Here is a 13,306-nt window from a genome sequence, read left to right as displayed (position 1 = left end):
GTTGAGTCTAAGAACTCTTAATGAAAATCTGTATTTCGTATGAGTCGGGTGTCGAAATTACAGGACCATCCTTGACAGATTTCACCTATGTGAGTATGGAAGTAGGCCATTTCCTATGAGAATGAGGCTTATTCTAAAAAAACACTCGTGAAAAAAGGGGATAGCATATGGCCGTAATGTGTTGTCTATTAAAGCTTATGTCAACACCTTGATTGTTGTGTGTAAGCAGTAATATTTTATTTTTCTTAAACAGTTATAGTTCAAGTCTGAGACCACTACTGACTCCGGAGTAAAGTTTATTGTTTTACTAAGTGAAGGTACAATGCAGAGCACATCTTCATTATGCACAATAGTTTTCCTTCAACTAAATTGGTGAACTCTCTTATTTAAATATTAAAATGAGTGGAAGAATGTTGGTGTTATTATGCATTTTAATATTAAAATCTTAATTTGAATGATAATTTATGGACATAAAGTGGAGAAACTGGTGTCATTATATTTTGAACTCTTGTAACTTCTAACACTTTATCTTTTCATAATCTACCACATTATGTTTTGTAACTCATATGACCATTAGTTGTTGTAACTCTATGGTTATTAGTTGCATGTAACATATGTAATATCCAAGACTATCTATCTACCCATATTACTCTAATTGTTAATGGTGGTAGAATGTGGTCTTTAGTAATTTGTAACTCCTCTCGTTATTTTGTTGTAACTCTCATGGCTATTAGTGCCATTAGTTTCTTGTAACTCTTGTAACCTAAAGACTATTGATCTTTCTTTTTTACCATCCTTCTTTATTCTTTCTATTCAATACAAGGATGAATACCTCTCACCTATAAATAGAGGTGGTCTTGCATGTTATTGGATGCAGAAGAAAATATGATAAGTGTGAAAAAAATTATAGTGTGTAGTAATGAAAAAGAGAGTTGAGACAAAGAAAATATTCTAAGTGTACAACTATATTCACTATAGAAAAGGGGGTAATTATATTAGTGAAAGAAAGAGTTGAGACAAAGAAAATATTCTAAATCTTTAACTATATTCACTATACAAAGAGAATAATATATGTTGATGATGGAGCTTTGAACTCTTCAACTAATCTGAGGTTGCTTGAGTTATACATCTTTGATAGACTGTTATATCCTGCAGGGGACAAGTCACGAGATACACTGTTGGATTGGTGTAAATTATGGTATAGTGGGCTTGAATTTCCTTAAAGAGAGCGAGATATCCTCGCCTCTGCCAGGAAGAAAATTATTTTATTTTCTTCACTTTTGTTCATTTTATTTTCAACTGTAATAATTTATTGTAATTTGTGGTATATTACGCCAACAATAAATAATTTAGTGGGACCATTTTTTTACAAAAAAACGCACCTTTATTTTCTGTTTTCTTTGTTTTAATGCCATGTCACCATTAAGGGTGACATTTATTCACTTCAAACAGATTTAGGGGTAAATAATTGTCAATGAAGTTAAAGGTTAAAGTAAGTTGAGCGGAAAAATTGAGGGAATTTTATGATTTTACTCAACTTTCAAATCATTTCAACTTTTCGTTTTCCTCTCTCTGTTTTCCTCCTCTTCTTTCTTACTAGTCTTCCACTATTCGTTGTCCTCCTCCCCCTTCTCCTGCTTCTATGTCATATTTGGTTCAATCTCTTAACAAGCCAAGGACAATGGTCAATATCCCCCGCGAAGAAGGTTGTCAAATCTGGGATGCCCTCTCACATTTAGCAGCGAGAGTGGAGAATGTGCACAACAAGACTTCTTGCATGAAAGTCCATATTTGAGAAACGTAAAGAAGAGCATGAACGTTTACTCTAGGAAATGGTATGCTCTGTTCCAATTTAGATGGCGTGATGAACGAAAACAGTCATTTGGTAGCTCAATTGAAATTTAAGAAACATCTTAAGGTAGAAAGGTTTAACTAAGATTTAAGAAACATTTTCACAGTCATTACATGGTTGAGAACCAAAAAGGGCGCGAAAACCTAAACTTCTAAATACAATTAAAACATATTAAGTAAAGCTAACTTAAAGAAACACGAACAAAGAGACTATAAATTGGAAACAGAACCAAACAAGCTTAACCCTACTACCTTCTAAAACAAATTTCACAATATGGAGGTAAAATTGCAGTACAATAATAACTTGCAGGATTTCCAAAGTACTGGGTTCTATTCATCAATAATCTTTTGAGATGCATTGATCAGTTTGTTGCTGAAATCCCAAAGATTCCGAGCTAACACTTCGTCTTCTGCAAGCTTGCTTGGCTTATACTCATTGCAATCAACAAAGTACTTTCCGGTCACTCCCTTCAAACTTGGATGCAGGGCGACATAACAAGTTGTAGCTGCCCCCTGTAAAATAAATCAGTTTTGAAATTAATCAGCATTTTTCAGCGTGTAAATGTAACCAGACATTCTTCAGATCTGAGCTACGTCAATTTTTGGAGGGTCATAGCGATGTAGTTGTTACCTGAGGGACATTCTTCCAGAGTAAACAAGTGAAAACCCTTATGATTCCTACCAATAACAAGAAAAACGAATTCCAATTAAAGCACAGTAAGTCCTCAAGATAATGTTCCGTACGAGAGTTATATATACGTACTCATCAGGAAGGCTGAATGTCTCATGAGATTTGTCATTATCAAACCCGGATGAACTGAATTTACAGTGATATTTGCTCCCTCTTCCTGCATTTCAAGACAGAATGCATTTCTAATACACCTCAGTTTTTTTTATTTTTTTAAAAAATGGCATTCTTTAATTTATCTCAAATTGAAGTTAATGAAATAGACAACAACACATTAGCTTACCTGCAAGCGGCGTGATAGCTCGTTGGCATGTAGTAAGTTAGCTAATTTGGATTGTCCATACGCCACTTTGTCCTGATAACTGATCATTGAAATGAATAATCACAATGTAGAAATTGATTTCACTACCTTCCATCGCTAAATGACATTGTGAAGGTTACCTGTTTTTGTCGTTGATATTGTGGAATTCAATTCCTTTGCGAGGGCAAACTAGGTGAGCTACTGATGACAAGTTCACAATCCTACCTTCAATACCAGTAGCTTTAGCTGTTTCCTTCATTTTGTCTAGAAAAAGGCTAGTCAAGTAGAAATGACCTGAAAATTTCCCCCAAAAAGAGTAACGAAATCAGCCATACTATGATAAATATGATCTCTCCAAAATTTTGATGTTAAAATTACACGTCATACCGAGATGATTGGTGGCAAACTGCATCTCTATTCCGTCCTCAGAAAGCTGAAATGGACAGAACATGATACCTGCATTGTTTCTATTTTCGCAAAGTTCGTTAAGAAAAACTGAAGTATATATAGACTCTTACCGCACTCAAAAAACTGACTATTCTTGTAAATAGAATATAAACTCCGCCTATGACTAAAGAATTAATTATTCTAGAAAAACTGTAGCAGTAACAGATGCAAGATCCAATAATGAATCAAAATACACAATGGATGAGGATCGATTAAATTACATTAAGATGTTGAGAGGAAGATTAAGTGCAAGGAAGTTATCTGCAAATGCCTTGACCGATTTCAATGAGCTGAGGTCGAGTTTCAGAATATCAATGTGTGCAGCTTTGTTTTCGTTCAAAATGTGCTGTTTAGCTTCATTTGCGGTCTCCATGTTTCTTGCTGCAATAATGACATGGGCGTTCCTCAGAGCTAAAACCCTTGCTGTCTCTAATCCAATGCCGCTTGCACCTCCTGTGTACAAAATGTATTATCGTATAAATGCAAATTACTTCAAACTTACCAGAAGCACCACAGGATCTATCGTCATTGACGGTAGATTCAGAATCTAGAAGTACGTTGTGAGTTCTGAAATATATATCTAACCCTGTCTATATTAGTTTTTGTGCATATATAGAGGATTCAACCCCAAAACACTGGGTTTCGGTGAACTCACACTTATTATCGTATCTGCCACGGATAAACACTTCAATGTAACATTTTAACGGTGCAAGTCTTGGTAAATTTCTCCTTTTCTGGTTAAATATCTGCTGGCAAGTGTTGACTCTTGAAGGGTACTGATTTTGTGTGATGCTAACTGCTGTCAACTTGGCATCTTGGTCTTTATATTTTGTTATAATCTGTAAATTATTTTGCTGTAAGTTCTAGATATTTAGAAGGTAGTTGTAGTGTGTGGTGGTGCATAATTTCAGCACAACATTAGGAGACATGTTTCTAGGTTTTGAGGAATATTTCAAACCACTTGTATTATATATTTTGCTGTATATTGTATGAATGTAGATTACTACAACTTCTCAGATTTTTCCTCTCTTTCTTCATGTCTGTTTCTCTTTCTCTCCTTCAATTGGCATCAGAGCAAGACTGATCTTTAAGGGACTGTTTTTTCTGAGAAAAAAAAAACAGCAAAGATCACCCAACAAGCTTAACTTGTTCAAGTCTCTTTCTGTCCAGTTCTTTTTTGACATGGCATCCATTAGCTCTTCTCTTTCACCTCCTATCTTTAATGGCGAGAATTACCAAGTTTGGGCTATAAAGATGAAGACATACTTGAAAGGTCTTGGTTTATGGAAGTATGTTGAGGAAGACAATGCTCCAGAACCTTTGAGAGCAAACCCAACTCTTCAGCAGATTAGAAAGCATGAAGAAGAGATTGCAAAAGGTCCAAAAGCCTTGTCTTTCAGCAACCGTCTCCGAATCAATTTATACAAGGATAATGGCTTGTGAAACTGCCAAAGAAGGTTGGGATATGCTGAAGCAAGAATTTCAGGGGAGTGATAGGACAAGACAAATGCAAATATTGAATCTAAGAAAAGAATTTGAGATATTAAGGATGAAAGAGACTGAAAAAGTGAAAGATTATATTGTTAAGGATGAAAGAGACTAAAAAAGTGAAAGATTATATTGACAGGATGATGAAAAATTTTAATCAGATTCGATTGTTGGGAGAAAAAATAGAAGAGCAGAGAATTATTGAGAAGGTGATGGTGACACTCCCAGAGAAGTTCGAAGAAAAAATCTCCTCAATAGAAGATACGTAGGATATGTCTCATGTCATGTTGAATGAACTATCCAACGCTCTTCAAGCTGTGGAGCAAAGAAAATATTTTAGAGAGGAAGAGAGCTCAAATGAAGTTGCTCTTGTGGCTGCTCAAAAGTCTAAAGCTCAGTCTGATGGTGAATTAAAAGGGCAATTAAATAGAAGACATGGCAAGGAGAAGAAGGAGCAATATAATAACAAAGTGAGATATAGAAAATCAAAGTATCCACCTTATCCCTATTGTAAAAAGACCAATCATATGAAAAAGTTTTGTTGGTACAGACCTGGAGTTCAATGCAAGGTCTGCAAACAGTTTGGTCATGTGGATAAGGTCTGCAAAACAAATCAAGCCCTACCAGCTCAAGTGCAGTCAACTCAAGTTGGTAAAAATATTGAAGATCATGAAGAGAAGTTGTTTGCAGCTTCTATTATTGGAGAATGCAATATAGCTTCTCAAGATCATGATATGTGGCTTGCTGATAGTGGATGTACACATTATATGACAGCTAACTTGAATAACTTTGAACGTTTGGACAAAAACTATTTTTCCAAAGTCAGAGTTGGAAATAGCAGACTCTTAGATGCAAAGGGCAAAGGAGCAATTGTTGTTCAAACTCCATCAGGTATAAAGCATATCTCTGATGTATTATTTGTTCCTAAAATTAGCCAAAGTCTTCTAAGAGTTGGTCAGTTGCTTGATAACAATTATGCCCTTTTATTTAAAGATAAAACATGTGAAATCATGGATCCAACTGGTATAAAATTGCTCATGGTCAAAATGCTCAATAGAAGCTTTCCTCTTGATTGGAAACATACTGAGATTGGAGCTTATGTCGGCATACAAGTTGACAGTTATGTCTGGCATAAAAGGCTTGGTCACATCAATTTTAAGTCTTTATAAATGATGCAAAATAAGGAACTTGTGACAGATTTGCCTTCCATAAATGAAAACTCTAATGTATGTGGAGTGTGTCAAATTGGGAAGCTAAGTCAATCACCATTTCCTATGAATCAAGCCTGGCGAGCTACTAAAAAGCTCCAACTAATACACACTGATGTGTATGGACCTATGAGCACTCCTTCTTATAATGGCAGCAAATACTTTCTTTTATTCATTGATGACCTTACAAGGTTTTGTTGGGTTTATTTTTTGAAGCAAAAATCTGAAGAATTTGTCGCGTTTAAAAAATTTAAAGCAACCGTTAAAAACCAATATGGCTCTTTGATAAAAATCTTAAGGTCTGATAATGGGACTGAGTTCACTTCTAATCAATTGAAGGATTTCCTTCAGAAAGCAGGAATTCATCATCAACTTACTGTTACTTACACACCACAACAAAATAGTGTAAGTGAAAGGAAAAATAGGTCCATTATGAATATGGCTAGGTGTCTTTTATTTGAGAAATGGTTGCCTAAGGTGTTATGGGCCAAAGCTGTCAATACCGTTGTCTATCTTTAGAATAGATTGCCGACGAGAGCCGTTGAAGGAAAGACGTTATATGATGCATGGATTGGATCCAAGCCATCAGTCTCACATCTTAAAGTGTTTGGTTGCATATGTTACTCTTACATTCCCGAAGTTAAAAGGGATAAACTTGATCAAAGCGCCGATGTTGGAATATTTGTAGGCTATAACAGCACTTCAAAAGGCTATAGGATTTTAAATCCTATTTCACAGCGAATACATGTGAATAAAAGCGTTAAGTTTGATAAGAATGCTATATGGGATTGGATGAATATGGTTGTTTCTCCTTTAAAGATCACTAATCAAGAACAAGGTGTCCAAGAAGAAGAATCGATTCCAGATGAAGAAGATTCTGATGATTTTGCAGTAAGAGGTACCAGATCAATTGAAGACATATATAGCAGATGCAATGTTGCTATATTAGAGCCAACAAGTGTAGACAATGTATTGCAAATTCCAGAATGGAAGGCTGCCATGGAGGAGGAGCTCAATGTGATTAACAAGAATGATACATGGGTACTTGAACCTAGACCTCATGACAGGGAGATTCTTGGAACTATATGGGTGTTCAAGACTAAGTTGAACTCGGATGGCACACTCAATAAGTACAAAGCGAGGCTGGTCGTAAAAGGGTATGCCCAACAACATGGAATTAATTTTCTTGAAACGTTTGCACTAGTTGCAAGGTTTGACACCATTAGATTACTTCTTGCAGTTATAGCACACCAAGGGTGGCAAGTATTTCAACTGGACGTAAAGTTCGCTTTTCTTAACGGGTTTCTTGAAGAGAAAATTTATGTAGAGCAGCCTGAAGGTTTTAGAGGATCTGGCGATCAGGTATACTTGTTAAGAAAAAGCACTTTATGGCTTGAATCAGGCACCTAGGTCCTGGTATGCACGAATAGATAGTTACTTACTGAATTTGGGGTTCAATGGAAGTTGCAATGAAGCAACCTTGTATATCAGACCTCAAACTGATGAATTTCTCGTAGTTTTCCTTTATGTTGATGATTTGTTGGCGACTGGAAATAGCACAAAGTCTATCATAGACTTCAAATAGCAAATGAAGAAGGTTTTTGACATGAATGATCTGAGAAAGATGACTTATTTCTTGGGAATGAAGGTTAGTTAATCTTTTCAAGGAATTTTTATTGCTCAGAAAATATATGCTGCCAAAATATTAAAGAAGTTTTATCTTGACAAATGCAAACCAGTAAGTACGCCTGCAGTTCAAGGAGAGAACTAATGAAAAAAAATGAATCTGGTTTGGTTGATTCTTCTTTTTTTAGAAGTTTGCTTGGTTCTCTATTGTATCTATCTGCCACGAGGCCTGATATTATGTACATAACAAGTGTGTTGTCAAGATTTATGCATTCACCAACTAAAATTCACCTCAAAGCAGCAAAAAGAATTTTGAGTTACATTCGGGACAGCATTGATCATGGTTTATTCTATAAAATAACCGCATCTATGAAATTGTTGGGGTTCACTGATAGTGACTGGACTGGGTCACAAGATGACATGAAAAACGTTTTTGGATATTGTTTCACTTTAGGATCAAGTGTCATTTGTTGTTGCACAAAGAAGCAGGGGTCTGTGGCTCAATCAACTGCTGAAGCAGAGTACGTTGCTGCCTCTGGTGTTGTTAATCAAGCCTTATGGTTGGGAAAAATTTTGATCAACTTGGCATTTCAGCCAAGTAAAGCAACAGAAATCCTTTGTGATAACAAGTCTCCAGTTGCTATGGTAAAGAATCCAGTCTTTTATGGAAAGACTAAACACATTAAAATCAAATATCATTCCATTCGAGAAGCTGAAAGGGAGAATGAAGTTCAGATTCTGCATTGTTGTGGTGAAGATCAGCAAGCTGATATTTTTACAAAAGCATTACAGAAACAGAGATTTGAGCTTCTTAGAGCTAAGCTTGGAGTAACCAACAACACTTGCATCAAGGAGGACTGATGAAGGGTACTGATTTTGTGTGATGCTAACTGTTGTCAACTTGGCATCTTGGTCTTGATATTTTGTTGTAATCTGTAGATTATTTTGCTGTAAGTTTTAGATCTTTAGAAGGTAGTTGTAGTGTGTGGTGGTGCATAATTTCAGCACAACATTAGGAGACATGTTTCCAGGTTTTGAGGGATATTTCAAACCACTTGTATTATATATTTTGCTATATGTTGTATAAATGTAGATTACTGCTACTTCTCAAATTTTTCCTCTCTTTCTTCATGTTTGTTTCTCTTTCTCTCCTTCAACTCTTCCTTTCCTTAATTTCTGCATATACCTTTCATTCGCTGAACAATGTAAGTTACAATTTCTCCACACCCTTCATCCTCAGTTCCTCACCCGAATATCAATGTAAATGTACGGTCTTAGCCTATACATTCCTTTTTGCCTTTTTGAACGAATAAAGAACCTCAAAAACTATTGAACAATACTTTCGACTTATTTGTTCATGAGCACCAAAAAATAAGTAAGAAAATCGTTCATAGACATTATGCGTTCTTTCAATATTTTCCCAGACTTCTTAAGGAAAATATTTTCTTCAAACCAAACACACTGGGTAAATTTCATCCATGGTCACTTAACTTTGTATCTATTACGCATAAGTCACTTTTCTTTCATTCATTTTATCCATTGTCACTTAACTTTGTATCTATTATGCAAAAGTCATTTTTCTTTCATTAATTTCATCCATGGTCATTTAACTTTACTCCGACCATCACAAAAGTTACTATGACCGGATTTTACAATAATTCCATCGAAAAAATGATGTGGCAACCTTAATTAATTCTTAATTTTAATTTAAGTGAATATCTAATATATTACTCATATCTTGACCTTTTTTATATGTGTACAACCCAATTTTCCTTATAGATTATTTAATGAAAGAATACCAATTTTTTAATGGATTAGATTACCTAATGAAGACTATTTACATAAAAAATTTTGGTTGATATTTTTATGAAATATTTCATAGTATTGCATTCATCTTCCAAAAAGGTGCATCGAAAAAGAGTGATAAACAAGACAAATTCTTCAAAACACATAAAATAGAAATACATGTATGATATTTTTTTAAAAAAAAAATTATTTTAATTCTTTGAAGATAAATCAACATGTTAAAGATAGTTTTAAAATAAAATCTTTTTAATTGTGTCATTGAATAAGTATTGTCAAAATTTGTACAAATAATGTTATATTAACATACAGTTTTGTTAATAAAAGTTATAAAATATAATTACTTTAATAGATAAAGAAATTATAGGATATCTATTTATATTTATAAATTAAATTAATTAAACAATATGTAATTTATCAGAAATTGAATATTATAATAAAAATTTTAAGAGAATTAATTGATTAGTTAAACAACTAAAAATACAAAGACAAACTCAATAAATAGAGTAGTTTATCATATTATTATGATATACCGAATGCAAAGACTCAAGTGGCAAGAAAAATAATGTATGAAAAAAATAATTTTATCAACTACATGTCATAATTTTAAAGGGAGAAAAATAATTTTATCAACTACATGCCATAATATATTAGTGGAAAAATATAATTTACCAACACATGTCTCAAATTTAGAGGATTTTAAGAATATATAAGTATAATTTTATTTCATAAAAATATAAATCAAATTTTTTTATGTAAATAGTTTTCAATAGATAATCTAATCTATTAAAAAATTGATATTCTTTTATTAAATAATCCATAAGGAAAATTGGGTTATGCACATATAAAAAAGGTCAAGATATGAGTAATATATTATATATTAACTTAAATTAAAATTAAAAACTAATTAAGGTTATCACATCATTTTTCCGATGGAATTATTGTAAAATTCAATCATAATGACTTTTGTGATGGTCGGAATAAAGTTAAATGACCATAGATGAAATAAATGAAAGAAAAGTGACTTTTGCTTAATAGATAAAAGTTAAGTGACCATGGATGAAATGAATGAATGAAAAGTGACTTTTGGGTAATAGATACAAAGTTAAGTGATCATGTATGAAATTTACCCCAAACACACTCTATTAGTTGACTTTTTTTTCTCTGTTTCCCTCTTAAATTCTATATACTCCCTCCGTTTAAAAAAGAATGACCTACTTTTCTTTTTAGTCCATTTCAAAAAGAAAAATTCCTTTTCTTTTTTGGCAATACTTTAATTTCAACCTTCCACATGGCATGTTTAGGACAACAAAATTAAAGGGGATTTTGAGACATTTGACACAACTTTAATTTAAGATCACAAGATTCAAAAATCTTCTTTATTTTTTTAAACTCTGTGTCAAGTCAAAATATGTTATTTTTTTTTTTAAACAGATGGAGTTTGTCAAATGTCCTAAAGGTGGTGGAAAAAAAAAAGACGGTCTAAAGGTTACACAAGTATAATTAATGATAGAGATTTTCATAACACAAACCAAACACGTTCCCCTGTTCTTATTATCTCTTTCACAAATTAAAAAGATTAGTTAAAAAAATTAAGCTCATGCAAAAAAAAAAAAAATTACTAATGTTACAGTCTTAACTAAACCCTCTCTAATTAATGTCGCTTTTGCATGCTCTTCTAGTGATCATGCTTATAGTAAATTTAATTGATGGAATTTTAAATTTTAGCTCTGCCTATTATCTGGGTTACAATCTAATAAACTGTATGCATGATCGACAGCAGTATGATCAGCCATTAGTGAAAACACAGGCGCTGCTTTCCAACCCAAATACCGACCACTTGGAGGTGGATCCACCTTGTCGATTTCGACACGTGGCATTAATATGTGTCAAATTTAAATAAAAGGGTAGATATAAACTCATACCTTTAAAAATAATTTTAATTCTGACTAGTACTTTTGATATTATTTGACTTGACATAGAATTTATGAAATGTTTTTCTTTTTAAAATGTGTGATCATAAAAGTTTTAGATATTTGTTATGCTTTAACACATTTCATCAAGAAGTGACTTTTAAAGTTAGAATTTTTTCTAATTACAAAATTGTGGGCTTTTTTTTTATACGGACTAAAATGAGCACATAAATTTGAAGAAATGTACTTATTAATTAAAAAATACACAATAAATGTGAAACAAACCTGTAATAATAACAGTGAAAGGGGTAGCATCAATGCCTTGAGTAACCTCCTCAGCAGTAGAAGCTGATCCAAATCCACTTGCTCCTCTTCTTCCTGTTATCAACCTCAACATCTTCCCTTTTGAAGAACAATCAAATTATTGTGTTTTTTTTCTACAAGAGAAAGAGAAAGATTGTAAGTTGTGATGTGAAGTGATCAAAAAGCAGAACCTATAATATGTATATATATATACAAATTAAAGTGGTGCGGGGAACGAAAAGATCGAAATAATTAAAGATAGAAGTTAGAAGTGGCAAAATGGACAATGATTGTGACAGTGGGTTACGTTTGATATATAGAGTGCAAAACAAAAATGAGAAAGTAAGATTTTGGGAGATTGTTGGTAGTAAATTTGTTAGACAAAACGACATGTACACGCATACAATGTTCCAATCGGTTACTCCCTCCTAAATTACCCTTCACTAGCTTCTCAACTGTTTTTTCATATTTAGGTTGAACAAAAAAAGGGATGTCATTAGTGATGGAATCAATTTTTTTTTTTTTACTAAATGATACTCCTCCGTTTAAATAAGAATGACCTAGTTTGATTTGACACGAAGTTTAAGAAAATAAAAAGACTTTTGAATCTTGTGGTGTTAAATTAAAGATATGTCAAATGTAGCAAAATGTCCGTCAATCTTATGATCTTGAACATGCCATGTGAGAAGTTAAAATTAAAAAGTTGTTAAAAAAAGAAATGAATTATTCTTTTTTAAACGGATTAAAAAGAAAAATAATCACAGAGCGAGTACAAAATATGAAAATTTAATACACGAAAAAGATAAGGGGATTTAATATTTATTTAATATTTATTTGTAGTAACATATTTTCCGGTGATGGGGATTGCGTCTAGCCCCGCCCATGCATTAAATTGTCTTCTAAATATTTAATAATGTAAGAAAATAGATTTAGCTACATGTATTATGTATACTATATATTACGGTGTAATTTTCTTTTTTAATACCATCACGATTCAAAAGATATTCACATATAACTCTTTATAAGAAGAGAAGGAAATTTGTAATCTTGAAAATGAGCACATTATACTTTATATAAGACAAAAGCAATTTAATTATGTAGAAGAATTAACCTCATCGATGAATATTAGTGAACTACTTACCTCAACAACAAATCTCTTATGCTAAAAGTTATGATTTCAATAAATTCATAACCAAAAAGTTATTTCTGTCCATTACATGGAGGGGAGCATGATCCCTTTATGTACATACATTTAGGTTTAAAGTATAGAACCTTAGCCTCTCCTACGGTGGAAAATATCTCATCCTTTAATAGAAGCTTGAAAAATTGAAGTTATGCATCACTATTGAAATTACTTTCAGAGCGTTTATATAAAAATTTTTTGGTTTTCCACTCGGTGTACGATATCTACATTGAAGCCCCGATTAATTTGAATCACTCACTGCAGGACCCATTTTGTGGGTGTCGCTCCCAATAGGATTTTCTTGATACCCAACACTCGTACCCAAAACCTCTGGTTAAGGATGGAATAGCCCCACTACTACACCACAACCCATGTTGGTAGAGCATTTATATATCAAAATGTCTAAAAGAATGGATTTTATCAATAATTATATCTAGAGTTTACATTTAATGCACTGACAATGTATCACTTTTTTGCACCACAGATAAATATTAT

The 13,306-nt window shown here is 33.0% G+C and overlaps 1 protein-coding gene across 1 annotated transcript; it reads right to left on the bottom strand.

Moving 5' to 3' along the window:
* Positions 1 to 1,913: 1,913 nt before the first annotated feature.
* On the bottom strand, positions 1,914 to 11,866 carry LOC107843337 (short-chain dehydrogenase TIC 32 B, chloroplastic). The gene is made up of 8 exons (XM_016687576.2): positions 11,611 to 11,866; positions 3,509 to 3,740; positions 3,228 to 3,307; positions 2,981 to 3,134; positions 2,823 to 2,901; positions 2,615 to 2,699; positions 2,483 to 2,529; positions 1,914 to 2,364 (listed from the first exon to the last, which is right to left on the bottom strand). Exons 1-8 carry the CDS (start codon positions 11,720 to 11,722, stop codon positions 2,182 to 2,184), a joined length of 972 nt encoding a protein of 323 aa, XP_016543062.1. The 5' UTR covers positions 11,723 to 11,866; the 3' UTR covers positions 1,914 to 2,181.
* Between the last annotated feature and the right edge of the window lie 1,440 nt (positions 11,867 to 13,306).

Source organism: Capsicum annuum, chromosome 10 (genome assembly GCF_002878395.1).
Source record: "Capsicum annuum cultivar UCD-10X-F1 chromosome 10, UCD10Xv1.1, whole genome shotgun sequence".
Lineage (NCBI taxonomy): Eukaryota > Viridiplantae > Streptophyta > Magnoliopsida > Solanales > Solanaceae > Capsicum > Capsicum annuum.
This window is presented reverse-complemented; position numbering and strand designations above follow the sequence as displayed.

Excerpts from the sequence above, each read along its gene's own strand:
- LOC107843337 (XM_016687576.2), bottom strand. The coding sequence starts at position 11,722 with ATGTTGAGGTTGATAACAGGAAGAAGAGGAGCAAGTGGATTTGGATCA. Across the intron at positions 2,700-2,822 it reads AGCTATCACGCCGCTTGCAG|GAAGAGGGAGCAAATATCAC; the intron begins GTAAGCTAATGT and ends CTTGAAATGCAG. Across the intron at positions 2,530-2,614 it reads ACATTCAGCCTTCCTGATGA|GAATCATAAGGGTTTTCACT; the intron begins GTACGTATATAT and ends TGTTATTGGTAG.